Here is a 27800-nt window from a genome sequence, read left to right on the forward strand (position 1 = left end):
GGCTTTGAGCTGTAATCAAGTCTCTTTATCTTCAAGGTCACAGGTGAGCCTGAATTAGCAAGATCTAATGTCCTATAGGCAACTCTGTCAGCAGCAGATAATATTGCCAGGCCTTTCCTAAGAAGCAGGTCACAGTCATAACACAGGGTTCATTAAGTTCTAATGTAGTGATTCTGCTTAGAAATGCGAGTGCATAGTTTCTCAACGCAGTGTTATTTGAAAGATTTGAACTAGGCTACTTGGAAGTGATGAAGTAGAAGGATGCTTTCCTTATGTAATGTTTTTGCTGAAGTAACACAGGCAGAATATATATATTTTTAAAATATTTATTTAAATATTACATGGGCAGCTGTGGCACATAGAACGTTGATGAAAGGCACAGTTAACATGACCCAATTAGGTTTTCAAATATAGCAGCAAGCTTAAGAGTCAAAATCTAGCTCTAAAAATTTTTTTACAGCAAGTACTGTAGATGGAAACACATTGTATCTGAAAGAGACTGGGTGAAGGACCAAAGTTGCAGATTCTACAAGAGCAGGAACAGAAACACAACTACCAAGCAGACAGATGGGGTTCATTAATAAATTAAACCATTTATTAATGAACTAATCAGTAAATTACTAAAATTTATTTTCTTAGGAAAAATAAGCAAGGAAAGAAGACCTTAATCTATTAGCCATTATTAAGGCTTAACATTCAAACGGCGTGTTCAAATCTTGGCAAACACAATTCAAGTAATGTACAAATTTGATCCTTCAGAAAGAGGGACACACAATTTGTGAGGCTGGTTATGTTGTGGGCCTTGCCCACCTCTTCTCTACAAGTAAAACATAATAACAATTGCTCTTTTGCAGGAGGAGGAAGAAAAGCAGGTGGTTTAGGAACCTCCTATTTCTGTGAAGTGGGAGTGACATCTTTTAGCATTTAAGATTATTTAGACATTAGCAAACATTTGAAACAGCTTTGTTTAATTGCTTCCAGAAAAACCTTGATCCTCAAGTTTTAAGATTCATAATTAACAGCATCAATAGAGTGATGGTTCAACTGTGTTTATACCAAGATGGAGTTAACGATTCAACCTACTCAGCTCTGAGTGTGTACATTGGTGATATGCCTGTGTACACCAGTTGCTGAGGAGCTTGTACAGGTAGAACTCTTGTACGCATCCTGCTTGAGGGGTCTTGTGGGCAGCTGGTTGGCCCTTGATTCAGACTGCTGGACTGGATGGACTGTTGGTCTGATGCAGCATGGCTTCTCTTATGTTGATACACTTTTAACACATCAGCACTTAGCTAACCTAACGTAATTGGAGAATTTTTGGTTTTCTGTTTAAACTGTTTTATACATAAATTTAGTCTTTGCTCCTGCAAGGGGATTGTAGTTTCTAGTAGCCCTGATGACCATAATCCAATCAGCACATTTGTGTTCAAGTTTTGCTCACTTTCTTTGTAAAGGTCTATTCAAATTTGCTGAACATTAACTTTATTCAACCATTTATTCTGAGCTTCAACTTGTGACACTTATACTAATATTTACATAAAGCCTTCTATACATCTCACATTTCATAAAAATAAGACCTTTTCTGATCTATTACTCTAATATAAAATTCAGCATTTGGAATAAGTTACTGCCAATATTTTCTAGCAAGTTTCCAAATAGTCACTGAAAGAATCCAGAGAAATTCTCCAGAATCACAAATCTACTGCAACAACAAGCAGCAAGGAATTGCAAATACATCCCTTTATCAGGGCAAGAACAAAATATGGAAGTTTAGTGCTAGCCTTAAATGTCACATTGCTCCAACAATTGCTACATCAAGCTGGTCTTACACAGCTATCCAACAGGAGCATTTGGGCTTTTGCTGGTGGTACATGAAGTAAAAGTGCTCCAGAGTGTGATCATTTTGCTGAGGCAAGTTACCATTCCCTAACAGTATAGTACTGTTAGCTGTCCTTTTGTTGCAAGACATTTCTTTGTTTTCAATTAGCAATAAAAATGTTAAGCCCAGAATTTGCTTTCCATGGACAGAAGGGGTTCATTCACAAAAGATAACGCTACCTAATTTTGGAGGATTCCTCTTTATGGGTCAAGCCTATTCCTCCAAGCTTTTGTTGTAGCATTTTTGAGGGGCCTGACACAGAAATGGAGAAGGGGCAGGGAATGAGACTTCTCCCAGGCCACCTATGCCTATAATTCAATCATTTGGTGGTAGTTTTGTCCACTGTTTCTGCATTTTCTCCCCTTAATTGTGTGATGATTTGTGACATGGAATGGGTTTTAATTTGGAATGTCTTCCATTCATGGAGGGGGAGAGGTCTTTTGCTGCTGGGAAGAAATTGTCAAAAATTTATGCTAGGGCTCAGTGCAGTGAGACATTCATGCTGAAATCCCAAATACTAGGTAATAAACACCACTTAATGTAGTGGAATGTCTGAGTAAACATGATTAGGATTGCACTGGCATAAACTAGCTTTGATTTTTGGATAACAATTGGTAAACAAAGCCAGATGCAGTAGTAAAGAGGCTAGTTTCCATAGGTAATGAACTCAAAAAGGATGGGGAAGGGTGATTTATTGGTCTCTAGAATTTGCTAAGAGATCAGCCAGTTAAAGTTAATACTCGTGCCAAAGATGATACTAGACTTTAATTTATAGCACCAAATGTTGATGAATTTCCATAAATCCTATTGGAATTGGGGACAGGAATGTCAAGCTTATAGTCAGGCATTCATAGCCCAGTAATTTGCTGCATTAGCTGGGAAGCCAGGGCAATTGATTATGTAGTTGTATAGGTTGTTCGGAGCAAAATAAAGATTTTCATTTTCACATACCTTGTTTGAATATTTAATTCATTTTTCCATACGAAATATGCTTACTAAGTGGTCATTCTGAAGGTTTTTTGGACAAGTCTCAGAATTTTATCCCATTCAAATGGCAAATAAGCCAGTGTCATTCCCAGTCATCATGAAGAACACTCTTAAATATATGACTATTGAACTCTTTTACTAGAATATGAATATTAAACTACATTTATTTCAATTTATATTTGGTGTCATAGGCAGCTTAAAGGGTTTGCCAATGATATTTGTAGTAATTAATTTATGTAGCACTCTATCCATCTTGCATTATCTCAAATTGTTTCAACACCCCTGTATTATTCCCATATTTCAGATAAGCTATGTCAGAGAAGGTGGTTTGCATAAACGCCACCTAGGGGTTTCTTCGAAGGATGATGTTTAAGCTAAGGCCTTTAGCTATTTGCTACATAAGCTCTTAAAGACATACATTCCCAGCCAACCAATTCCATAAATATGGGCTAGCCCTAACTTAAAAAAACCAGAAAAATCTCTACTGTGGAAATACCTTGAACAATTTGCAACACTGATTAACATTTTATCATAATGTCACTATTCTTTAGAAACAAGTTCACCACAGATTTAAACAGCAAAAAAGGCTGACACCTTAATTGCATTAATATAGTACAAAACATTTTGACCCTTGAGAGAAGGCAAGACAAAACAATTTTTGGCAAAAGCTTGTATCCAAGACACAGAAGTATCTAAGAATTAGCTTATGATACAAGATACCATAATTTAAGTAAACTTTGTTTACCTGCATGAGTCACAGATGTGCAGGTGAGGTAAAAGCTGAGCTTCTCATTTCTTGGCTGGGGTTAAGAAAAAAATTGTTGCTATTACTAGTTTACTATTGCATGTTTACTGTGCTGCAAAGCACAAAGTGCTTGAATTGCCTCTCTTCAAGGCTACTGACCAAGCAAGCTTCTCATTTTTTTCCTTGAAGTACAAAAAACAACAAGCATTTAGATTGCATGAGCTCTCTTGCTTCAGTCAGTTGGAGTGCAATACTTATAGCAGGAGCTGTACCCTTTTAGAAAGAAAATTACTTTGACATTTAAAGACTGACATTTTTAGAAGCTCAAATGAGGTTATCATGTATCTATTATTCCTCATAAAATAGTCAATAAAGTCATTCCAAAGGATGAATAGCATTCACACCAAAGGGGGAGGCAAAGCAAAAATTTTTAAAAGGCAGACCTCTTAGAATGCTTTTCTATCTGGCCATGTAACCTGGCCATGTTTCAGACAACTTTACAAAGGTTAAAAAGGAATAACCTGTTATCAAAATATCCCTTTAATGGGAAATGAATCAAACCCCAAATCTCTGCAGATTTCATACACCACACTAAAATACAAAATTCCTCAACATGCTAAGATGACCATGTTGTGGACTGTAAGCATTACAGGGGATGCTCCTCAAAGTTCTGGCATGTCATGCATAATATGCCTTTGAACAACATGTCTTTGACATGACACAAGCCATAGGAAAATTCTGTGTAGGTCCCATTTAATGGGATTGCCCAGGAGAACATTTAGTGGAGTGTGTCCTTGGTACGGTACAAAAGTGCTTCATTAGCAAACTCAGTTTAATTATCTTAGTTATGGCAGTATATTACAAAATATGGTTACTTCATTATCAAAGCAAAATGTAGGCTTAACTGAAGGTAATTCATTAAAAAAAACTGCGTCAAGTTATTACCTGCATAAAAATATGTATTTTTCAAATCATTTAATAAATTAAATATCCCTAATGCTTTTGAATATATATCCCTGATAATCTATAAAAGAGGGTTTGCATTAGCAAAATAAATGGACCTTCAAAAAGTACCCCTTCATAAAATGTATTTAACAACTATATTTTTATCTTCAAGGAATGTAACAATATGTACAACTTTACCTAGCATGTCCTATCACAGCTGGATAGGTGAAAGATTACTTAATCCTTAGGCAACAGAGTCATATTCCAATGGAGGAACTTGATCGAGATAAATAATACCAGTAGATTTTCAGTTTGAGAATCTAATAAACCATTCATGTTGTGTCAATTTGCTCATCTACAGTAGATTTCACAGGAGGTAGCATTTTATTGAGTGTTTCAGTAAGAGTTGGAAATAAGGTGCATGCTCAGTGTCTTCACTGCAGTATGGAGGATTTCTTAGAAAAGTGTTCAGAAGACAAGATTTCATCTTTCCTCTTGATTAATTTGGGAGTTTTTTAATATGAATCTGAAATGAAAATTTGAAACTGAATGTGCGATTGCTTATTAGAAGGAACAAACACTACAGCAAAAGATAGCTTATGTTTTCCAATATGGTTTCTCCCTGTTTTATGCAAGATTTAACCATACTTGATAGCACAGAACTAAAGGAGCTTCTTAACATACATGCGCTGTTTTGTTTATTCTGACACAAAAATGGCCTTTAAATGGAGAAACACTTGTAAGAGGCCTATCATTTACTGTCAAGTATGAGTTTGCTCTAGTAAGTTCTTAACCACAACTTTCCAGTTAATCTAAACTGCTGGTTCTCATACAGCTTGATACAGCTGAAAAACATGTACTCTGTTCTCTTAAGGGTTTTTCAAATTGCAGTTGGCAATCGGTTGGATCCACTTATTCCACAGGCAGTATCCTCTTCTAATGTGTTCGCAGTACTGACCACTAGTACAATAGGGAATTAGCAGTTCTACAAGCAACCTGGAGCAAGTGGAAATACTTGTTTCTGGAGCAGGTCAGTGGAGCTTGCAGAAGCAAAAGTTCTGCTTGTTGCCAGAGTTGCTTTTAGAACTGCACATTACGCTAATGGTTAGTCCGACTGGCATAATACAGTCAGCAGGAGTGCAGCAACCCTAATGGACACTGCTTCATGAGCAGAATTTTGCTCACAGAAGGGATATGCCTGCTACCTGAAGTGTGGGGGTGGGGGGGAGCAAGTTTTCCTGAGTTCTTCCATACCCCCTCTTCAAAACTCAAGGATGGGGGAATCCTCCAGAATGGCATGGAAGGTGGCACAGAAGGAATCTGTGAGAATTCATTAATGCTTTAATCGGTAGGCACCTCTGTTGACTCAAAAGCCCCTCTATGGATGGAATGGCAACTTTAGCTTATCCTAAAATACTTAATACAGCACTGGAAACTCATATTGTATGGTGGCCCTGCTCCAGCAAGAGGAAAAGCACAAGTGCTCTCAAGCTTCCAAAGGTCTAACTACTGAGTTCAGTATATGATACCAGCATTCACGTGATCTAGCTGCAGATACTGTGCATTGAGAAGCCACACAAATTGACTATCTGATGGCACAGAGAGGTTCAGTATAATAGATCCATGGACTAAGGGTGTCATGAAATGAAAAGAACTTAGAGATGAAATATTTGGAGGGACAGTGCTCTAGTTATAGTGTTTAATCCTTACCTCATTTAGAATTGCCCAGACAGACGAATTCTGAATTACTAGAAGCCGAACAGCTGCAATTGGATTTAGACTGGGATCAACGGTTCCTTCTGCTACACTGTTTTCAAATTTGCCTTTGAAAAGCAAAATACATTCTAAACAGGAGAAACATTCTAAAGAAATCCAAGCCATCACACTTAAGAGACATGCAAATCAATTTATAACTGGGTTCAGACCTGTAGTGGTTCCACACACTTCAAAGGCCAACACACACTCAATTTATGTGTAAGTACATAATGCAAATCCATAGCTTCTTTAACCTCTTGGTTGTAGTGATTTGTGAATCCTGCCATGCTAACAAACCAGGATTTGTTATCAAACCAACCACCAAAAAGGAACCCATCATTTGTTCAATTGTGAATTCTGGGTTGTTTAAACCATGGGTTACCTTGTTATGTGCAAAACCAGAAATGTGAGTTGTTCATGGGTTGCTTCTCTAGGCTGTGGAGGTGGTGGTGAAGAGCAATTTAAAAAAGCAGCTGCCGTGCATGTCAGTACTACAGCTCCAAAAAGGCATTTGAGATGCAGGAAGGAGGAAAGGAAACAATCAATGCATTGAGATTGTCCACCATACAATCCCTTGGCAAGGCAACTTTTTAAAACCATAGATTAAATAAACCATGAATTAGCTTTATCTACAAACCAGGTCATTATTATCAATGTTTTTATTCCTGATATATTGTTTAGAAGCAAGTAAAGAGCCATTTAAGTACCTCCCTTTAAAAAAATCCTTATGCAGAAATTCTACTGAGATCAAATCACAACTTTTGATGGAATTCAGGAGAAAGGGCAGTCATTAATTCTCCAAGAGATACTTTTATAAATGAGCTCAGTTTCAACTAAAAATACAATAAATTTATTCAACTGGAAAATAAGTTGCCAAAACATTCAAAGATTTAACAAAACATGAAATATGGTTCTGTACTTGCATAAGTCAAAGGATTTACAATGGATGCAAATAAGGGTTTGAACATAGTTGAATAATTTTATTCAACTGTGGTAAATTGCCTAGAGATCTTCATCTGCTACATGTTACAGAAATAAAATGATAATTATGATAAATTATAAATAGAATAAAATATAGCATTGAACACGTTATTTTTTACATGGTTACCTATTCTGAAATACCCATCTTCCAATCGTTTCTCTTTGGTTTCTTTGCTTAAAACCAATTCTTCACTCTGAAAAACAAGGTGTAAAATTTAAGTGCTGCTATAAGTACCAATGGAGTAAGATTCAGCAGAAAGAGTGTTTCTGCATTCTGTACTTAATGAGAAGCCTGCAAATGAGTCCAGCTTTATTATCTGTAGCAATAGTTTTAAAAATTGTGCAGATGTAAGGGGCTGGGCAGTGTTCAACAAGTTTAGTTGTGTGGTTGATAGAATGACATTTTTATCATGTCAGAAAAAAGAAAAATGCATTCTCTGCTTTCAAAAGAAGTGTCAAGAAAGAAAAACATTTTCTTTTATGGACATGCAAAGGGGGAAGAAACAGACTTCTCTGTATGTATACCTTAAAAGGCAACACTTCCACAGTTGTATTGCCTAATATATCACCAGGATGTTCTGCATTGCCACTATGGAACAGGTATCTGTAGGAAAGAAGAGGATGGGAGAGAAATATCAGTCATGGTAAGGATGGAAGAACACAGGTCACCCAAAAGATACTGCTACAGTTAACTCCTAACCATGTTTACTTGGAAATAAGTCTCACCATGTTCAATGTTCAAACAGGAGGAGGATAAATGTGCAAAGAATTGTGCCAAAGAAACTTAAAGATTTAACAGCATAATGTGAAAATTAACTATTTAAAATGGATTAACCATTTTAACCATTGGTTAACAGCATGACAGCCAGTGAGGTGGTTGGAGTGTGGTACTGGGGACCTGGGAGATCTTGGTTCTAGTCCCTGCTCATCCATGAAGCTTACTGGGTGACTTTGGACCGGTAATGGACTCTCAGTCTAACTTAGCTCACAGGGTTTTTGTTGTGAGGATAAAAATGGAGTTGAGGAAAGCCATGCAAGCTTCCCTTGTGTTCCTCAAAGTGTTCCTCAAAAATGCAATGTAAGGAATGCAATGTAAGTATTATGAAAGATGATTGCAGTTGCATAAACGAAGCACTCCTAATGGATTGAAATACTGATATTTACCTCACACCTTGGGAAGAAGCCTTTTAAATATACAGTTACTGACATGATTCAAATGATCAGCTAAGCCCCAGTTACATTCCTGTGAGCAAAATGCAAGTCTTGGGCTTTTGTTTCCCTCTTTTTTCCCTTCATATTTGAAAGGTGGAGACTGAAAGCTTCCAGCTTTGACTAATGCATAGTTGCCGATTATACTAGACGAACTATATAGTTCATTCTAATTCTAGTTAACAAATCATGCTTTAAACCTGATTTGTTTCAAGTAACATTGACTAGCAAAAACCAGGCTTTCCCTAGTCTGGGTATAACACAGAAGCATTTCTTTTGCTCTAAAGTAGCCCATAAAAATTTTATCCTCTTCTTTTATGAGGAGAGAGAGGCGTGTGAGAGACCAAAGTTCCCACCACAGTGCCTTATGTCCAATCACACAAACCAGATGCTCTTTTGAACCATGTCAGAGTCACTTGTAGGAGTGTTTGCAGTTGAGGTATTTTCTGAGTATATTCCATTCTGAAACTACTGAGAATTACTTTCCATTCTAGCAGTTTCTATTACCAGCCATAACAACTGAATGCTTCTAAGTACCTTTAGCAGTTTACAGTGTCAGGGACTGAGGCAAGAATGCCATTCTCCCATAAATCTGGGCAGTTTTAGAACAAAACGTGAGAGCCTTGCTCTGATTAAAAGATTTAAAAAACTATAATTGCCAATCATTTTTCTAAAAGTGTGTGACTGCTGCTTAGTGATTCTGATAATAATTCAGCAAAGCAAAGAAAGAGAAAAACCACATTTTCATTTAAAACAAAGCATGTAGGAAGCACAAGCAACTTGTTTTAATGCAAAATTTGTTCCCAGAAGCTCTATTTTGCATTAAAACAAGCTGCATGCTCCATTTGCCCCGTGTTTTGAAAGAAAATGTTTTTTCCCAGCACAATTGTCCATTGCCAAAGGTCAGCAGAAATTCAGTGGCATAATGACAGCAATCTGCTATTGGCAGGGATGGCAGAGGAAGAAGACAAAGACTCCAGCAGCTTGCCTTACCCATCTCTGCATTAAAACACACCAATCTCTTCACATGTGTATTTCTGTCAAGCTCAGTTTCCTTAAGCTTTCCTGAATTTAGTCTTGTTAGTTTCAGCCCAGTCTTCCCATCCGTCACAGTGTGCCAATTGTGTTTATACCTGACAGATACCTGTTCCTCTAGCTCAGGGCTAGCTAGAAAGTAACTCATCATCTATTGGTGGATGAGTGTGGTTTACAGTCAAGGGGTTCAGACTCCCAAATGTCTGAGATTCTCCCCCTTCATTAGGTTGCTGAAAAAGAATACTTGTGCAGAAACAGGGAGTGTTTTTTGTGTGAAAGGACTTGGAGCTTAGTTTTAGTACAGATGACAAATCCCTGAATGAGGTATATGCTCAAAGGCAGTCTGCTCTTTAATTGATAGCATTGGCTATCCATTTGAGCCATTATTTTGTACCTGGTTCTAATTTTTTTAAAAAGTGTAGATCCTGACATCTGCCTACTCCTGCTATAAGCTTGTTGCAATTTTTTGACAGTTTTAAAATGTATTTTTCTACATTGTGATTGTACTTGGAAGCCAATACATTCATCAATGGAGATTGTGGCAATGAATACATTATGCTACTCTGTATGAGTTACTCAAAGTGAGAAAAGCCTGTAACTAGATTTAGTGAGTAGTGCTGATAAGCAATGAGAGAAAACAGTCAATTTTACCACTAGGTGGTATCTCTGCTTATGAAAGTATTAGTACAGTTCACAGTTTCTAGAATGAAGGCTAGCTTTCAGATTAACATTCATAAAGCTACTATGAGAAGCCACCTGGGTTTCTTGCTGAAAAGAAAATGCTAGAATCTATTAACTCAGTTCTTGGAAAACCTAAAAGCACCGATAAAAATAACATATCCAGAAAGCATAAGCTCATTTCAACAAGAACCTCAAAATAGAACCATGTAAAAACTATCTGACATAACAAATGGAAACACCTTTGCCAAATTCTTAGGATATATTTTGCTTCTAGGGTGGCTCATAGCACTTTTGTATGGCAGGACACTTTTGGCTCCACCATACAATGCCCAAATATCACAAAAAGGCCCCCAATTTTGAAAAGATGCCAGAGGCAAAGCTAAAAGTTACACAAAAACATACTGTATTCCATCCCCTCTCCTCATCCTTGTAACACACAGTAACAAAAGGAATGATATATCAATTCACTATTCCACATCAGCAGTGTCTAGTACTTTCCCAAGAGTGTATTTACAAATTACTGTAAACCAAAAGTGCATTCACAGATTGCTGTGCTAATTATCTGGGTGGCTCTGTGACTACCACCCAGCTAGAAGATTGTTGTCTATTCTCCAAAACCAAAGAAGCTACTTGCCCCATTTTTTAAACTCAGCTCTGTGCCCCTCTCGATGAGACAAAAGGAAAAATGGAGGGTAGAGAGGTGATGGCAGAGGAGGGGCTTAGGGACAGTAGGAAGCCTCCTTGTCGTCATCTGACCTGCTGCACTGGTCTGTGTGTGTGTGGGGTGGAGGGGTGCAGTCTAGTTATAGAGCAATGATCTGGGTATTTCATTTAAAAGGCTCAAGTGTTCAGCTGAATCTAAATCTAGAGCGCTCGCCTCAATATAAATCATGTTCACTTTATTTTTTGTATTTGAAATATGTGCATTTGAAATCTGTGCATAAAAGAATCACATGTGCATACACAAAACATGATCATCATCATCATCATCATCATCATCATCATGGACGTTCATTGGGAAGGAAAGCTTAAAAGGAGAGGACCCACAAAGCTTATGTCCAGTCCAAGTGTGCAAACAGAGCATATTGGTATGAAAATGCATTGAAAGTGTCATGCAAAATGAATCACTATTTTACTTGCACCATATAAATAAAGTGCAGTGATTTTGCAGCACTCATAGTAAGATTGTTCTGTTGGTAACGTGTCAGGAAACATTTCCAAACAAGTTGTCAACTGTGATATAACCACATTTTCAAGTTATAATACTTTTCATCTACATAAACTAGAAATTCACAACTGTTTCACTTTAATTAACATTCAAAGCAGTTGTGAATTTATATTTACTACACAGATGGCCAAATATAAATGCCAGTAGAAATTCAGCTGAACCTCATTTAAACCACGGTTTCACTGCTCATTTGAACTGGTAAACTAGGCTATTGATGTACCATAACTACTGCAGTGAAGATTAGTGAGGGCAAATAAAAGTGTTTATGGGGAAAGGTTTTTTTTTTAAAGACGACATTATGTATTGAAGCACCATATAATAAAAGTGCATATGTCTATGTATAGTTTATACACTGTCAATAGCAAGATCTGTGGTTCTACTGCCAATTTTATTGAGAAAGTTTCCTTTGGGGGTCCATTTCTCTAAATGAGACAGAGAGATATACAGTGAATGAAGGCCAATTAGTGGCATCTACTCATGGAAGGTGCCTTTGTTCAATTTTCAGGGTTTCCCCTTTCCCTTCAGTCCCTTGGCCTAACCCAGGGTCCCTCAACCTTCTCTGTAGCATTTGGCGGAGGGGGTACTGCTACAGAGCATGGAGACCTCTGTTTCTGCTAGTCCCATTAAATCTCAAACACTGGGTCTGGGAAGGCTTCACTCCCCTCACAAAGGAATGCTTTTTAAAAATACCAAAATGACTTTACATAAAATTGTTAAAGGATTAAACTATCAAATGTCATGGCCAAGTATTTTTAACTTTAGCTATTGATAGGGTTACTGTTCTCAATGTTATTTTATGTGAAAATAAAACACTTACCTTTCTATATTGACAGGTTTGTCAAATTTAAATAAGATATAATCCCCAGCAATTGGTGTAACTGCCCAAAAAAAGTCTTCACCCATGTAGGCTTTTTCAAGAGCATGACCTTGATAGACCTTTAAAGTTGTAGAAACTTCTGCAGGTGGATTCACATGAATTTTATGCAACAATGGTTTCAGGAAGTCTTTATCCTAAATGAAGATAAGATACTCTGTTAAGCTGGAAAAAAACATAAAACAAAGCAGAGGGACAGCTGCACATGAGATATGGTTCCCAGGGCATTTCAGGAAAACATTAAACAAACCTCGATGAAAGCAGCATAGGAAAATGTTTCAACACAGGCTTTGCTTAGATGATCTGCACTGAAAGTCTCCCTAAGCCAGCTTTCCATCCCGAAGGATTTAACATTTTTTTTAAACATATTGGGAACTGGGTCTACTGTGCAGCTGCTCTTTATTTGTTCTTGGATTTTCTCACAGCTGTTATCCTCTACACTGATAATCTGACCATAGACATTGATTTATTGTTTCCTTGGTAAGTGTTTATCTTGCTATAAAATTCTGAGTCACCTGATATATGTAACATCCATTTCTTCCACATGCTATAGCAGGTGTTGCTTTGATTAAACCAGTTACAAACCTGCCTTTCTTTCTTTGTTTTTACAATTAACAGTTTTTATAAGAGATGAAAAGAACAAGATCTGTCTCCAGTTATGTAGTGAGTCCCTATATTGGCCTTTACTTTATTACATTGGTTTGCTGATGAGAATGTATAATCTGTCATTAAAAACTATGATGTGAGAAGCTGTCCAGAAAGACAGCATCATCCTGTAGATCTCACTCCCACTTTCCACTACTTGGGAACCTTTTAACTGAAGATGCTAAAGTAGGCTTCCTCAGCTGGTGCCCGTCCCTCCCAAAATTTCTGACCACTGGCAAGTCTCATTAGGGCACATGGTTTCCATGCAGAAAGTTCTAGAGCTGATCCCTGGCATCTCTGGACAGGGCTGTAAAAATTCCTGCCTGGAACCCTGGGAAGCCATTGCTGCCACTCTGTCAACAATAATGGGCTATAGAATCCCGCTCAGAATAAAGTTAAGTTCAAGAAAAATCCAAAAGCCAGTGTGGTGGAGTGTTGAACTGGGGCTCTGAACCTCTGGGTTCTAGTCCCAGTTGGCCCCAAAGTTTACCAGGTAAATTTGGGTTAGTCACTGTTTCTTAGCCTAACCCACCTAAAGGTTTGCTGTTAGAATAAAATGGAGAACTAGAGGAATGTTTAAGCTGCCTTGAGATCCTTGCAAAGAATTTAAAAAGGCACAATATAAATATAATAAATATAACAACAACAACTAAAAATCAGGAGGACACCAGTTAAGCTAAAAGCTGCCCTAGAGGAGCAGTGCTAGGTCTGAAGCTGTACCTCCATGGATAGTAATCAGAAAGCAAGTGTGAAGCAATAAAGAATAAAATCTATTAATACCATATGCCTAGCGGTATAAAAGGCTGATCACACAGCAGCAGCATGCACTAAATATAATTGATTGGATCCAGATTTTCTCCACTACTTCCTTTCTACAACCTTCTCCACAACAGTTCCCTGGAAATACTGCACAACAACTCAAGAGACTAAGCTGAATGGGGCGCACTGTGGTACCCACCACATCTGGAACCTTGCATACAGTTCTGGGAACCTCACCAAATGCTGAACAAATATGCAGGCAAACATGTGGTTTAGCACTGAGCTATGCATCCCACCTCAAACCCCTTCCTTGATATAAAGAACCTATAAACACTGAAGGACAGATCTTTACAAATGGATCTGCAATTTCTCACTACAGAGTAACTGGCAATGTAAAGCTCAGTATTAAAGAAACTGAATCTATTACTTGAAGAAATATCGATTAAAAACTGCTCAGTTCTCCATAGAATTTGGTGGAGCCAGAATGCCTGTAGAAAAAAGCAGAAATGGACCCAGGCAGTGTTCAGCTATGCAGCATCGTTTAATCTCTTCATGGGGAAAACTACTAATGAACAGTTTGACAAAGCTGACAGTGTGCCAGATCCTAAGACTTCAAAAGAACTTTGCAGTTTAAAATACTTCACTGTTGACTGATATATACATGATTAAAAATTGATCTTGTGAGGAAAGAAAGAAAAAAAAAAAACAATTCCCAAGTACTCACAGTGAGTTTTTGAATTTTTCCAGCCAAAGAAGAGTGTAGGCCCACATGCTGGAAAAGTGAAGGTCTGAAGCGTATTCTGAGATTTGATTTCTGTCGATCACAATGTTTCTTAAAAGGAAAAACAATGAAGAAATCACTTTTAGTAACACAAAACATTCATGATGCATAACAAAGCCAAACCATTTACTGCAGTTTTATCTGCAGGTGGAGTCTCCTAGTATTGCCAATATGGCTCTTCCATTGTAAGCTAAAAGCAGAAACCAACTGTTCACATTTCAGGGGATCCAGCTCATTTTTAGTATATACTTCTGACTGCGGTCCATCTAAGCAATGGCTTTTATATAGCCGTTCTGGCCCTTCCCCCTTTTCCACCCCTTCACAGCCTCCATACATTCCTTCCATTGCCATTTTGTAGCAAGTGCTTCTCAGCAACATTTGAACACCCTGTTTATATATGCATGTTCATTTGGGCTTTGTATGTGTGCTTAATTTTTTCCCAACGGGCACAAAGTCAAACCTTTACTTCCAAATAAATGTGGTTATCATGGCTATAAATATTGTCTTTTCTCTGGAAAAGAACTTGGAAACTTTTCAGCTTGCTTTTTTTGTTGAAAAAAGATACACTAAAACTGTTCCTTTCAGCATGATTACATACAACAGAGGCAAATAACATAGACAGCACTTGACAGAAATACTAAACACTCAAACAAAACTTACTGCATCTTTTTCAGGGTTGCAAACTTTCACCCAAAGAATGTGGTCTAAGAGCCAGTCAATAGGCTTCTCTTTATAAAACATAAATATGAACTCCACTATGAGTGTAATATCTGGAGACTGGAACATTTTACCTGTAAATAATACAAAGTTATATTAACAATTATCCAGCATTTAATAAGCATACATACAGCCTACCAATTCAGTTAGTGTGAATAAAATGGTATTCACAAAAAATTCTGTAAAAGCAGGTTTCATGTGTGTGGATGCATTAAACTCCCCATTAAAAAGATTTTGAGGCACGTACTTTTTATATAATGTTGCCAAAAACATAAAAGTTAGCATACAAAGAATGGGTGGTGGTTGAGAGATAAGGTTGTTGAAGCAGAGGGACAAGAAATTGTAGACCTTAAAGAAAGTTAGAGCAAAGACTTTTGCTTGCCTTTTCAACATATAGTAACAACCACTGACCATGACTGGGTTCAGACAACATGCTTAAGGATTGAATATGGCTTGAGTGTGCATTGTCATTGAACTATGGGTTGTTGTTAAAGCATGGGTTATAGTGTTGTCTGAACCTGACCAAAATAAAAAACCATGGCTTGTTAAGCATGATACATCTATGAAGAGAATCCAGGGTTTGTTGTTGGATTCTCTTCATGGATGTGTCATGTTTAACAAGCCATTGTTTGTTAGCACAGAGGAGTTCAGACATGATAAATGACATTTCTGCAACAATCCACAGTAAACCAATACTCATCTCCTCATTGTAGGTTATATTGTCTGAAGTATGTCCATGTGTCCTAACATCCAGAATAATTTTAACCCCCTCTTTAAACATGTCATTTCTTTCACTCCACTGTTTCTGTGGCATAGTTCCATGAAAGCAAAGGCATGGATCTGTTTCCCTTCAATCAAATGATGAAGTCAGGCACCTCCATGCTCACAGAAGGGATCTGACTCAGGATGCTTGATTATAATGCCACTAAAAAGGATGAAGAAAGAACAAGTAAATGAAGACTGATTCTATCCTCGAAGATATTAATGGAGAGGTATTACATGAGGAAATTCTGAACCCCTGATTTTGATAGATGCAAGAAAGAAATATTAAACAATCCCTCAAGGAAGGGCCTTACTTTTCATTTAGCTTTGCATTCACATGACATAGTTTAATGATTGAAGCATATACATGTCATGTGGTTAAGGCGGAGAAATATGGCAACCATGACTATGATATTATCCTATTTTTCAGAAGTTGGATTCTCCCAGAACCAGTTACATATAACATGACATGGGGAATTTCACTAGAAACATTACAATCCTATTACATTCCCATTATTTGGAAATGTATGTTGAGACTTTTTTGTGGATTATCTGAACTTAAATTGAAAGTTGTTCCGCCTCACAACTCTTCTTCCAAGCTACTAAATGGGATTTTCCCCCTTACCAATGAATCCCAGCTGAGAAAATTCTAGAATCATCCAGTCTTCAGATGACAACTGAAGTGCAAAATTTTTTATTGTGCTGAAGTAATTCTGCTTGACAACGATGTCATCCTCAAGCTAAGAGAACCAAACAACAAGAACAGCAAAACAAAAATGAAATGAAATTGTGGGAATGACAAATAACATTTCAATCTCACACACACACATTTAAACCTACCCATCTTTGCCTGGTGCATAGTCCTTGAAAAATCCTATATTCATTTGAACACAATGGCATGTCCTTCTGAGAAACTTCACATAGGTTTAAATGAAATTAATTGAAAAAGCAAAACACTATCTACATCCATTGAACAGTGGTCTCAGGGAAGGATCCAGTAACATCCATACAGCAGAACTATTGACATTGTGCTAGCATAAATCAATGCTTATACACTATCAAAAGCTTTTGCTAGCGCATAAGGTCTTTGCATTAGCATGAACTATTGACACTGCATTTTTTTTGTAAAAACAGAGCCAAATGAGGGACTGCAAGAAGTTGCTGCAGTCTCATACTTTTAGATTAGAAATTCTGGATGATTCTGGGATCAAGGGCACAGATCAACATGTGATAAATGGTTGCTAGCACGGTTGTTCAGCTAGCAACTTGCCCAAAAAGCTTCATGCAAGGCAGAACTTGGATCTGAGCCACAAACAACTATTTGCCTCCACATAGAATGACAAAAGATTCATTTCCCAGAAAAAAGAACTAAGTAGTGCTGCTCAACAAATTACACATGTACACAAGGGTGTGGGGGGTGGACAGAACCTCTTCAAAAAAACTAAGAGCCCATACAGAAACACACAGAAAAACCAGGCGACTCTATTCAACCTATACAAACAGGCAGGTAGCACCCTCCCTCAAACACATAATTGCAAAACACAAACTTGGAATTGGGAATGAAATGAATGGGAGGACATGTTTTACAACTGGAGAACAGTTTGGCAGATATGCCCTTGTGCATGAGATATTGCACAGACTGTGCATTTGTTTTGCAAGCAAAATAAATTCTTATACACCCTATGTTAACACACACACACAAATAAAAACTCCAGTCAGCAACCCCTCTAATCTCAGGCAACCTCCACCCCATGCACACAAATACTCTCCAGGAAACCACACTCACACATACACCAACCCTCACCAACCAAGGCAACAAACAAAACACACAGGCTCATCTTGGACACTCTGTTGGAGACCTCAGTTTCAGAAACTATCATCAGAATGATGGTATTTTTTTGTATAGGATTGTTTATTGCAAAGAAGTAAAATTATATGAGGATGCTATCTGGAGTCTGTGATCTTCCCAAATGCTAAATGCAAGTGAGAACAATATGTGAACTACAGGACTGCACCTGCCCTCCAAGGCTCTTCCTCCCAGCTCACAATTCCATCTTTTATGGTCAGAGAGCATAGGCAAGACATTGCAGGAGCATTGCATAAACATTAAAATGCTCTGAGCATGTTCATGAGTAGACCTCAAGAATTAGATCCCTTGAGTAGTTTGAAATACTATTCTTGTCTACGTCTAAACATCCTTCAGGAATCAGGAGCACCTCACAGACCTTTATGCGCTCCTTCCCCAAATTTCCCTTCTGATAACAACTAAGCCCTGTGAAATCTCATCTAAAGACCTGACCAAAAATGCAAGTTTTCCACCAGACTGTAGGGTTGAAGCCCGTTAGAAAACTACTCAGCAGCTCCAAAGTTATTACAAGAGATTGCCTTTAATCCTACTGAAACAAGAAATGCCACAGCTGCTTGGTTTTACAGAAGCAAATTAGTTTACTGAATCAGTGTCAGCTACTTGGAGTGTATGATTCTAAGCATGTGCATCTCTCTCTTTTTAACTGTAACCTTATTGCAGCCATATGTGACAAGCTCAACCATATTTGCAAAGCAGGGCCCTGGCAATTATAGATGTTTCTGGAGATAGAAACAGCGATTTGCCCAGGCAGACAGAAGTCTGGAAGGGAGCTTGAGAATATTTTTTAAATAAAACTATTTAAATAATGCATGCTAATATTTTAAATTAAATTTTTAAATGGAGACGTTATCTACACAATCAACTTGCTCAATTAGTTTCCTTTATTCCTACAAAATCTGTATTTACTGTTATTTAAACTATATAAATATTTACTGTTTGCTTTACATCCCAAAAAGGATCCTCAAGCTAAGATGCAAAGAGGAATATATAAAATAAAATATTGCACAGAACACATACATTGATAAATCATGAACAGAAGAAAAATCATTTAACAGCATAATTACATTTAATATCAAAACATCAGACAGAACAAGGTTTTAATAGTTAATATTAACTAAGCAGAAACCCATCAACTGAGGCAGAGCTGGCTCTCATCAAAATAATAAGACCTCAAACTCCAGATGATGTTTAAGGGCAAGCAATCTTTAAATACCCTGCAAAGAACAAACAGTGTATTTTTCAGGCATGAGAGCTACTGCACTGTGGCTTACTCCTCTGCATAATTGTATAGAATTGAGCTCTGTTTTATGTGTTTCGTGGGAAAATGACCAAATTGGCAGGAACAACTTATCTTCTTATCCACTTTGCTTTCTCTTTCCTTGACGCCACCCTGAGTCTTGCTTGTTACTAGAATATAGTCACCAAGATCCTTTCCAAACTGGAACTCAGCTCCAAGTCCAAAAAAGGTTAACACTCATCACAGAGTACATAATGAGGAACAGTATGTCAAAGAGGACTGGAACTATTGCAAAACAGTATCCAATCAATCTCATACTGGTCAAAAGTCCCAGAGGAATATCATGATTAATGGCATCATTGCCACTATGGCCCAGAGTCAAGAGGATCTGGTGTTAATTCATCCACCAAGGTAACCAAAACCAGGTCTGAACCTGATTTTAATCATCCAGATATGCATCACCCTCAGTTGGCTTTATTTATTTATACCACAGTGCATAACACTAGCTATATTATGCCGAAATTGCAATTGACCAAAGCAGCTGCATCCATGTCATGTGTATTATCATGTGTTCTTAGGCATATCTTGGATATTAGTTTTTACAATTCAAAACATAAAGACCATTTACCTGAATGTAGTAAACACCCTTTTTCTGTGCATACATCATCAGAAAACAATAATCCAGATTTTGCTTTGTCCGCCATCTGAAATTAAATAGAAGTAGATAGCATTTTAGACAAAGCCTTGCACAGACACTGAAGACATACTTAGAGAAGGATAGGTTATCCAAGAAGAATTAATGGAAGGCAGAGGACTGAACTGCCTTTCCACTCACCCACCCTGTCATGAGTTAGGTGTCCCCTCCCAAGCAAGACAGATTCTCCAGCACTTCTTGTAAGTGTCTTTATTCTGCACAGAAGGCTCTAAGCATTCACAAGCCTCTGAGCATACACAAAGAGATCCTGAACCTTCTCTGCCCCCCAATACCCAAAATTTTGCTTATGAACCCTCTGGGGCCTGTCTCTGGAAGGAGGGGTGCTGTGGAAATGGGCATGCTTGTGTTCCACACTCTAAGCCCCTAATTGGGCCAGCCTGCAGCTGTGCTGGCAGTCCCTCGGATTCATGTCTTCAGGAGGCTGGTGTTCTCCATCCAAGAGACTAGCCATTTCCAAATCCCCTTCCTCCTGTCTTTCTTCTGCTTAATTCCCACAGGCAGGGAGACTGGGCCCCATGGGTGTCCTTGAGCTACTTTCATCCAGAGCAGGCTCAGACTGGTACTGAGAGATCGAGTCTGCAGGCGCAGGCCTGTCTGTTAAAACAACAATTCCGTTATCAGAGTTTGAGCTCTGAGCTTCGTCTCGTTCAGCCAACTCCACATCATCCTCAGAGTCTGAGCTATCAGTCCCACCAAAACAGGCCGCTTCTCGTGCGCGCCTGGGAATTTTGCCAGAGTGTGTGCTCATGACACACTTCCACAAACATACAGGTGAGTGATAACAGCAGAAGCAGAAGTTTCCCAAGGATCTTCCTGTCAGTAGCTCACTAGCCATTCATTTTGGGGAGACCAAAGAGGGCATCTCTGGCTACCCATAATCCTCCAGTGCAACCAATTCTACCCAATCATCAAAATGCAGTGTGCTCTGTCCTCTGTAGCCAGAACTATTCTCCAGCAACATGACTTTCCACATGCAATCCTTATCAAGGGGGAAAGCAGGGATCATTCCAACTATTTTGGGCCTCTAACACTGGTAGACGCCAAAACCAAATGTGAAATGGGGAATCCATTAACAGGAAGTCTTGTGGTTTAAATAATATCAATAACTTTCCCCATCTCCTTTCTGTTGAATTTGGGGCAGGAAGGTGTATATCCTTTCCCCGGTGCATTATTTATTTATCTCCCACCATTTTTCTTGTACAGAATTCAAAGCAATTGAAATGATTCTCTTTCTGCTGCTCTCAATCTTATACCCACAATGACCCTATGAAGTACGTTGGCCTGAGAGTGTGGGGCTGGCCCAAAGTCACCCTGTTGGCTCCATGGATAAGCAGGGACTAGAAGCCAGATCACCTGAGTCTCAGTCTCATGCTCTTGACCTCTATACCACATTCAGAAATATGGTATTCAAGTTAACAGCTCACAGGATATTTTTACTGTGACCTAATATAATGAACAAGGACACCCCCACCCAGAGAATTCTTACCGGACCCTTTCCTTTGAGTCTCCAAACGTTTCTTTTAGGTTTGTCAAGTCAGGATAGTAGGATGCAGGTGGAGCTATTACTTCCACTAATCCAGAACTGATTTCTGTAGAAAACCTATAAACGGAAAGGTTCACTTGGTTATTTATTCCAAGAAATTTTATATTTCGGACATTCAACATAGTGAAATAGATTGAATGTTGGACCTGGGTTCAAATTTCCATTTAGCCTTGAAGACCACTGAGTGGTACTGGGCAAGCTAAATATCTTTAACTACGATATGAACACACACATTAAGCTTTAGGCAGTATCCATCGCTGTCCCAATATTAGCACCAGTTGATGTTACCCTATCATAAACCAATACCAGAGCCAGGACCATCCCATGAAATTGATTGGAGGGAGATTCAGGAAAGAAGAAAGCAAACACTTCTTCACACCGTGCATAGTTGGCATTCACTGTCAAAGTTATGGCTACCAGTTTAGATGACATTAAAAAGGGTTTAGACACACTCATGGAGGAGAAGGCTGTATGCTGCCTGTGGGACCAGAGGCAGTTGCTGGGAAACTTGAACAGGAGGGAATTGTTGTACTCATGTCCTCCTTGAGGGATCATGCAGGCAGTTGGCATGCTGCTCTGAGAACAGAATGGCAGACAAGTTGGACTATTCGTCTGATCCATCTTGGCTTTTTCATGTTCTTGTGAAATGTCATTGGTGCTTGCTTTGCAAAGGGAAGGAGGAGTGATTTACTGTTAAATTTTGGCAGTGCAGTTTCTCAGCAAATCACCACTGTTTCCCTTTGCCTAGCAGGTGCTAATGACATTTCACTTTTGTTGGTTTATGCACAGCATCATAAGTCTAGTCCTCTGGCAGTTATGGACACTGCCCAATACATATCAGCTGGGATTCTTTAAAAGCCTGTGAGGTGGATTCTGTGTGAATTTAGTTCCCCATATTCCTTGCAAGTCCAGTCCCAAGAGTCATTAGTACAGGACTGACAATGCAAAACTGGCTACAACCAACAGCAAAGATCACCCAAGGACTCTAATCAAGCAGAAATACATGATACATGCCTAAACCTGGCTATAATTCTCTTGCCATCATCTATTATATAAAGCCACTGTATGCATTAAGATCTTAAGTAGTTGGGCTTAATAAGTCCCTATGCTTCGGCACTAACAGAGTGGTTTCAGCAAGGGAAAATCCATTTATTTTATTCCAACATAATCCATTTAGGTCCATCTGAACCTTTTAATCCCATTCGTCATTTTACTAGCTAATCTATTTAATTGCTCTATGCAATTGTCCATAACATACAACCCATGCATCTATCCCAAGTTATTAGTACTGAACTCTAAAAAGTACAAGGAACACCAAGTAATAAAAATATTTCAACAATGGATGTAGAATACACTTACTCTTTTTCTAGGCTTGCTACAACCCCATTCACATAGTCAAGATCTGTCTAGAAAAAACATAATTCAATTTTTAAACAACATTGTAAAATCTAGTATAGCTAGCCAGGTATAGGTGATTGCATAATTTTACAGTCACTTTTCATACTTAATAAGAACACCATCTTTCAATTCAAGTTCAGCATGATAAGCACACAAAACATGTTAATTAAAACACAGAATGCAAAGAAATTAAATTTCACTCACAGAAGTGGGCCAGCACAATTTTCACTTCACCAAATTGTCTTTATAAATATAACATATTTACTTTGTTAAGCAAACACCAGTGCTAATTAAAAAAAATACGGTATCAAACACCCATGCTTTGCAACAATTGTGACATATCTTATGTTTAAAACACTGCTTTCTGTGACAAATATCAAGCAGAAAAAACGGGAAAATGCAGGTCTCTGCTTCCCTATGTGCTGTTGAGAAAAGCAGCACATTAAACACATCTCCACCATTCTTTACTGACAACAGGTATATACTTTGGTTATCTGTAACTGAATACAAAGAAGTATCCTGAGAAGAGGGCCTTTCTTAAGTGTGATCTATAAAGCTTTTGCCCACTTTTAAAAAAGTAAATGACCTGGGCAAGAGCTTTCTTTCAGCATCTGTGTGTATGTGTGTGTGTGGGGGGGTGTTTTCTACAATGCTGCTTCAACTTTCACTACAGAAGCAGCAGTGGTAGGAAATTCCTGTAAGGAAAATGCAGCACAATGGGACACTCACCTATGTATATTTTGTGCGGGGTATGCACTATCCTGTGATCTTACTCTAAAAAAAAAAATGCTTTGAGACCAGCTTCCCCCACCACCTCCATAGCTCCTTGGAACAAGAATGCTCATCTAGCCATTTAAAAAGCAGCAGATAGTAAACAGTAGTTCCTTCTTTGCACAGAAGCACCCCAGGCTTTGCATTACCCTCTTTCTAGCATAAAGGAAACACAAGTTTGATTTTTTCATCCCAAATCAGGTCAGAGTACTATGTAGCTAGCAGCTTCTGTAGCACAGTTATCTCCTGCCTCAATTGATAACACATAAACTGTATAGCAGAGAGCTAGAGAAATTCAAACCAAAATCTGCAAAATTTACCAAGTTATTAAAGAGGAAATGGTTTCACGAAATGGCCCTTTCCACAAATGTGTTTCACAGAAATCATTTCACCGCAGAGCATTTACTTGGGAGTAAGTCCCAACAACCTCAAATTTAGTCTGCCAAACATTTATGAATGAAAACAATCTGTTCCAATGCAAGGTGAAGAGTTCTGAAGTCATTGCTCCTATTTCAAATAATCTCTAGTAATAACATTACGCTTCACATTAGGAATTTCCAAATCTATACTGCAGTTGGAACATACTTGGACCAACTAAAAAAGCATGCAGGTGTCCTCCAAGAAGATATCTGATCCTGTTAACAGTGATGATTTATTGTTCATACAGACATAGGTGTTCTAAAGATGTAAACCATAATGCAATGTAATACAATTTGAAAAGAAGCTTTGCCAAGCAAGTGAATCATACACCATAAAAAACCAGTTTAGCTAAAATATTGTCCACAAATTAAATCAAACCCAATTCAATTGTTTGGTCTGAAAAGAATGAGCTTTAACAGCTGCACAGTTAGGAATTAAAGTATTTCTTCCAAGCGACTATCATCATCATCATCATCATCATCATCATCATCACATTTCTATATTGTCTATAGCTGAAGCTCTCTTGACGGTTCACAGCATTTTATTTATTTAAGGCTTTTCTATACCATCAATTATTCAAAAGAATCTCAAAATGGTTTAAAGAAGTTTAAGATGTACAGAGAGATTTAAGTCACCCATCTAGATTTCAGCCAGGCCTGACCCAACTTAGTCTTCAAGTTTAGTCTACAAAAGTAGACCTAATATCCATTTGAAAATGGTGACTACTGCCACCCAATCATATATTCTGAGTGTTGAAAGGCCCTCAGTCTATTGAATGAGTGCCTATCCTTCAGGAGTATCAGTCTTTTACAACAGGTTGTGAAGAATCCATTTATGCTATTTGTTAATTTTAATGAGACAGGTAAATTATTAAACAAGCATATACATCAACAGATATTCATGGGAATTTAAGCATAAAATTTATCTGTGTTACTAGCCTCTCTCCAAAAAGAGGCAACTATTGCACATTGCCAAAAATGTAAAAGAAATATTTGGTGTATCGTACCACTATCAATTAGCTTAATTAGACAGTCCCATATAAAAGAGACATGTCAATATTTTATTTATTAGATGCATATCCTACCTTTTTCTTTTTTCTTTTAAAGAACTCAAAGTGGCTTACATCATTCTCCTCCTCCAGCTCTCAATCTTACCCACACAACAACAACCCTGTGAAGTAGACCAGGCTGAGAGTCTGTGACTGGCCCAAATGGTCAAGCGGGGACTAGAACAGATCAGCTGAGTACCAGACCTGCACTCTTAACCACTGCACCACACTGGCTTTCAATAGACATGAAACAGAATTTTTTGCTGAGTAAGACACAGCCTAAGATCAACAAATGCAAAAGATAGATGCCAAAGCAGAGTTCCACTGCTCAGAAGGTAACCTATGATTCCCTCACACCTCTCTTCTGAACTGATATTCTTTGGAAGAGCTGGGCTCCGGCTAGCCCTGCCTATAGCCAGTTTATTTTTTGAAAGGCGAAAAACAACCACAGGGCTTCTCTACATAGTGAACTGCCAGTGTTAATGTGTCTTCCATTCAGCAATACATACACTCGCACAGCAGGCTGATATGGGGTCCTCGGGAAGATAGGAAGAGATTGTTTTTTGACAGTTGAGCTGCATAAGAGCTCAGAAAGAAAGACAGACAGACAGAGTGATCCCTTCTAATTCGCGCTTCCAAAAATTATTTCAAGATGGTAACCATATGAACTTTGCTTCCTTCCAAAAGTGGTTTCATCCCAATTCATGTCACAAGAAAGACTTTTCTCCCAGACAACAAGTATATTAATCTGAATATTTTAAAAACCCTGTGATCTCTCTACCAAAACACTGTAAATTTGAGGAAAGGCATGTTCAAATTAGAAATGAACCCAGAATACTTGAAAATACTCTAATATGCCATCAAATAGAGACTGTATTATACATGGAGGACTAACATTTATAATCTCAACAAAAGCTCTCCTTCACATGCTGTTCGGAAGTAGACAGAATCGAATACAGGTTTGCATAACCTCCATTCTAATTCAGTTGCCACTCCAGGCTTAAAGCCAATACCAGCTTCCGTTATTAAACATGCAGTGTTTAAGACTAACCTTATATTTGCAGAGCTGGCTGCATCAGTAGGCAAACAGAGTACATTTTCTCCACATGGTAAAAACATTCCACAATACTCATGTTGTGCAGTTCAAGCCTTCTTACAAAGGAGCACATTTATACTCTTAATGAAGTTTGCTTAAGCAATCTCTTTCAAGCCACAGAGTTATGAATTTATAAGGTCCAAAAAAATCATTCTGCAGAGAACTGGCTGGCTTTCACGGTCCGTCTAAAATTTATCTGGCTGCCACTAAAGGCCTTTCTGCATGATCTGTCAATGGATGCCCAAACACGTTTAAGCCTTTCCACAAATCCTGTTCCAGAGTTAACAGCATAACAGACTTGCTGCTATTCTCCTGTTCTCCCTACTATATCTCGTTTTTAATTTTAATCTGCAGTGTGTAACTAGAAAAAAAAGTTACTGCCAAATCAAATCCCTATCCAGAAACAGATCACTCTTAAGATATGAATCCTAGGGACACTTACCTGGGAGTAAGACTCACTAACCTAAGCTGGATGGGATGGGCATTTTCCTTTCTCTGAATGTACCTGGTGTGATGTGCTCTAGCTGTCCCACTGCTTACTGTTGAACCTTCAAACCAAATATAAAATATATTTTGAAAGCTAATGCCAAATGTAGAATATGGAACACTCATTAACTGTGTTTCTACCTCAGTATAAGAGAATCCTTCCAGTCAGAAAGAGGAGGAAGTTAAAAACCTCAGCACAATCAGTGCAGATTTTATTTTAATGGAAAGATGTTACTACAGAAGGTTGAAAGAGTCTGACTACCAGATTTGCATGCAAGTCCATTTGAAGTAATCTGGAGTAACTGCAGAATAAATATAGGAACTTCTGAATATTCATTTAACACTTTGATACATCTGCAGAACCAAAGTATATGACTACTAGATGGACTCCTCTTATGCATTCCTACAGTTTGCACTCCAGAAATAATCCAGCTTTCTGGATACTCAAATGCCAATTGTTCTCCTTTGTCAAAATTTAGATCGCAAGGTCTTTTTTACTTGACTTACTTAAAAGCACCATGAAGATGGATTCTACTATTATTAAAATTACCAGACTCCAAAACTCTTGCTGACAAGGTGCAAAGTATGACATTGGGCTCAAGGATCTAATGCTAATTTAAGTGGAACTAAATCTTTCTCCAGGACTAACATCCAATCTATTCTTTCTGTATGGGGTCTAACGTCCACAATGCACAAGAGTAGAGCACAAATGGATGGTTCATCTATACTCTAGAGACTTCAAAAATGAATGCAAGAAGTCTTGGTGTCCCCCACATCTCAAAGGCTAGAGGAACAGCCTTGAACGCTGAATACATGCATGTTTGTATCAGACAGGGACTGGAGAATTGGGTTTCCCTCTAGAATTACCAGCAAGCCAGGACCTGTTTCCTGTACTCTGGATATACCACAAAGACTCCTATAGTTTAAACTTTGCTTTCTCTACAAATGCTTACAACAGATAACACTCAGCTCCCATACTGTACTTTCCTAGGGAAAATAATAGACTTCGCATATATTTGGGCTCAAGCCAAAGAACCACCCAGCCATCTATCAAAAAAGCAGAATACACTAAAATAAAATTCATGGATGTAAGTGAAATATTCAAATATGGGATGTTTCAAAATATGTATTATTCTACGTTCCGAGATTAAGCGCAGTGGATGGAGGCTAAAAGAAGATTTGATCCTACAAGGAGCTGTAGCAAGCCTGTTTGTGTTACAAGAGTAATTATTTTAA

General features: G+C 38.2%; 1 protein-coding gene across 3 annotated transcripts in view; it reads right to left on the bottom strand.

The window, feature by feature from the left end:
* Nucleotides 1–310: 310 nt before the first annotated feature.
* MGAT4A (alpha-1,3-mannosyl-glycoprotein 4-beta-N-acetylglucosaminyltransferase A) overlaps nucleotides 311–27800 on the bottom strand; it is a 65046-nt gene continuing 37556 nt past the window's right edge. For 2 of the 3 annotated variants that reach the window (XM_044433533.1, XM_044433543.1), the window contains exons 7-17: nucleotides 22705–22751; nucleotides 21289–21402; nucleotides 19716–19791; nucleotides 16609–16723; nucleotides 15165–15295; nucleotides 14448–14555; nucleotides 12263–12456; nucleotides 7818–7896; nucleotides 7420–7486; nucleotides 6267–6379; nucleotides 311–5082 (exon numbers count right to left, since the gene is read on the bottom strand). In XM_044433533.1, coding sequence (XP_044289468.1) covers nucleotides 5056–5082; nucleotides 6267–6379; nucleotides 7420–7486; nucleotides 7818–7896; nucleotides 12263–12456; nucleotides 14448–14555; nucleotides 15165–15295; nucleotides 16609–16723; nucleotides 19716–19791; nucleotides 21289–21402; nucleotides 22705–22751 — 1071 coding nt within the window. In that variant the 3' untranslated portion in view covers nucleotides 311–5055. The remainder of the gene's footprint in view (nucleotides 5083–6266; nucleotides 6380–7419; nucleotides 7487–7817; nucleotides 7897–12262; nucleotides 12457–14447; nucleotides 14556–15164; nucleotides 15296–16608; nucleotides 16724–19715; nucleotides 19792–21288; nucleotides 21403–22704; nucleotides 22752–27800) is intronic. The other variant, XR_006415061.1, reaches the window with a different exon arrangement.

Source organism: Varanus komodoensis, unplaced genomic scaffold (genome assembly GCF_004798865.1).
Source record: "Varanus komodoensis strain SLA01 unplaced genomic scaffold, ASM479886v1 scaffold1, whole genome shotgun sequence".
NCBI classification, from domain to species: Eukaryota; Metazoa; Chordata; class Lepidosauria; order Squamata; family Varanidae; genus Varanus; species Varanus komodoensis.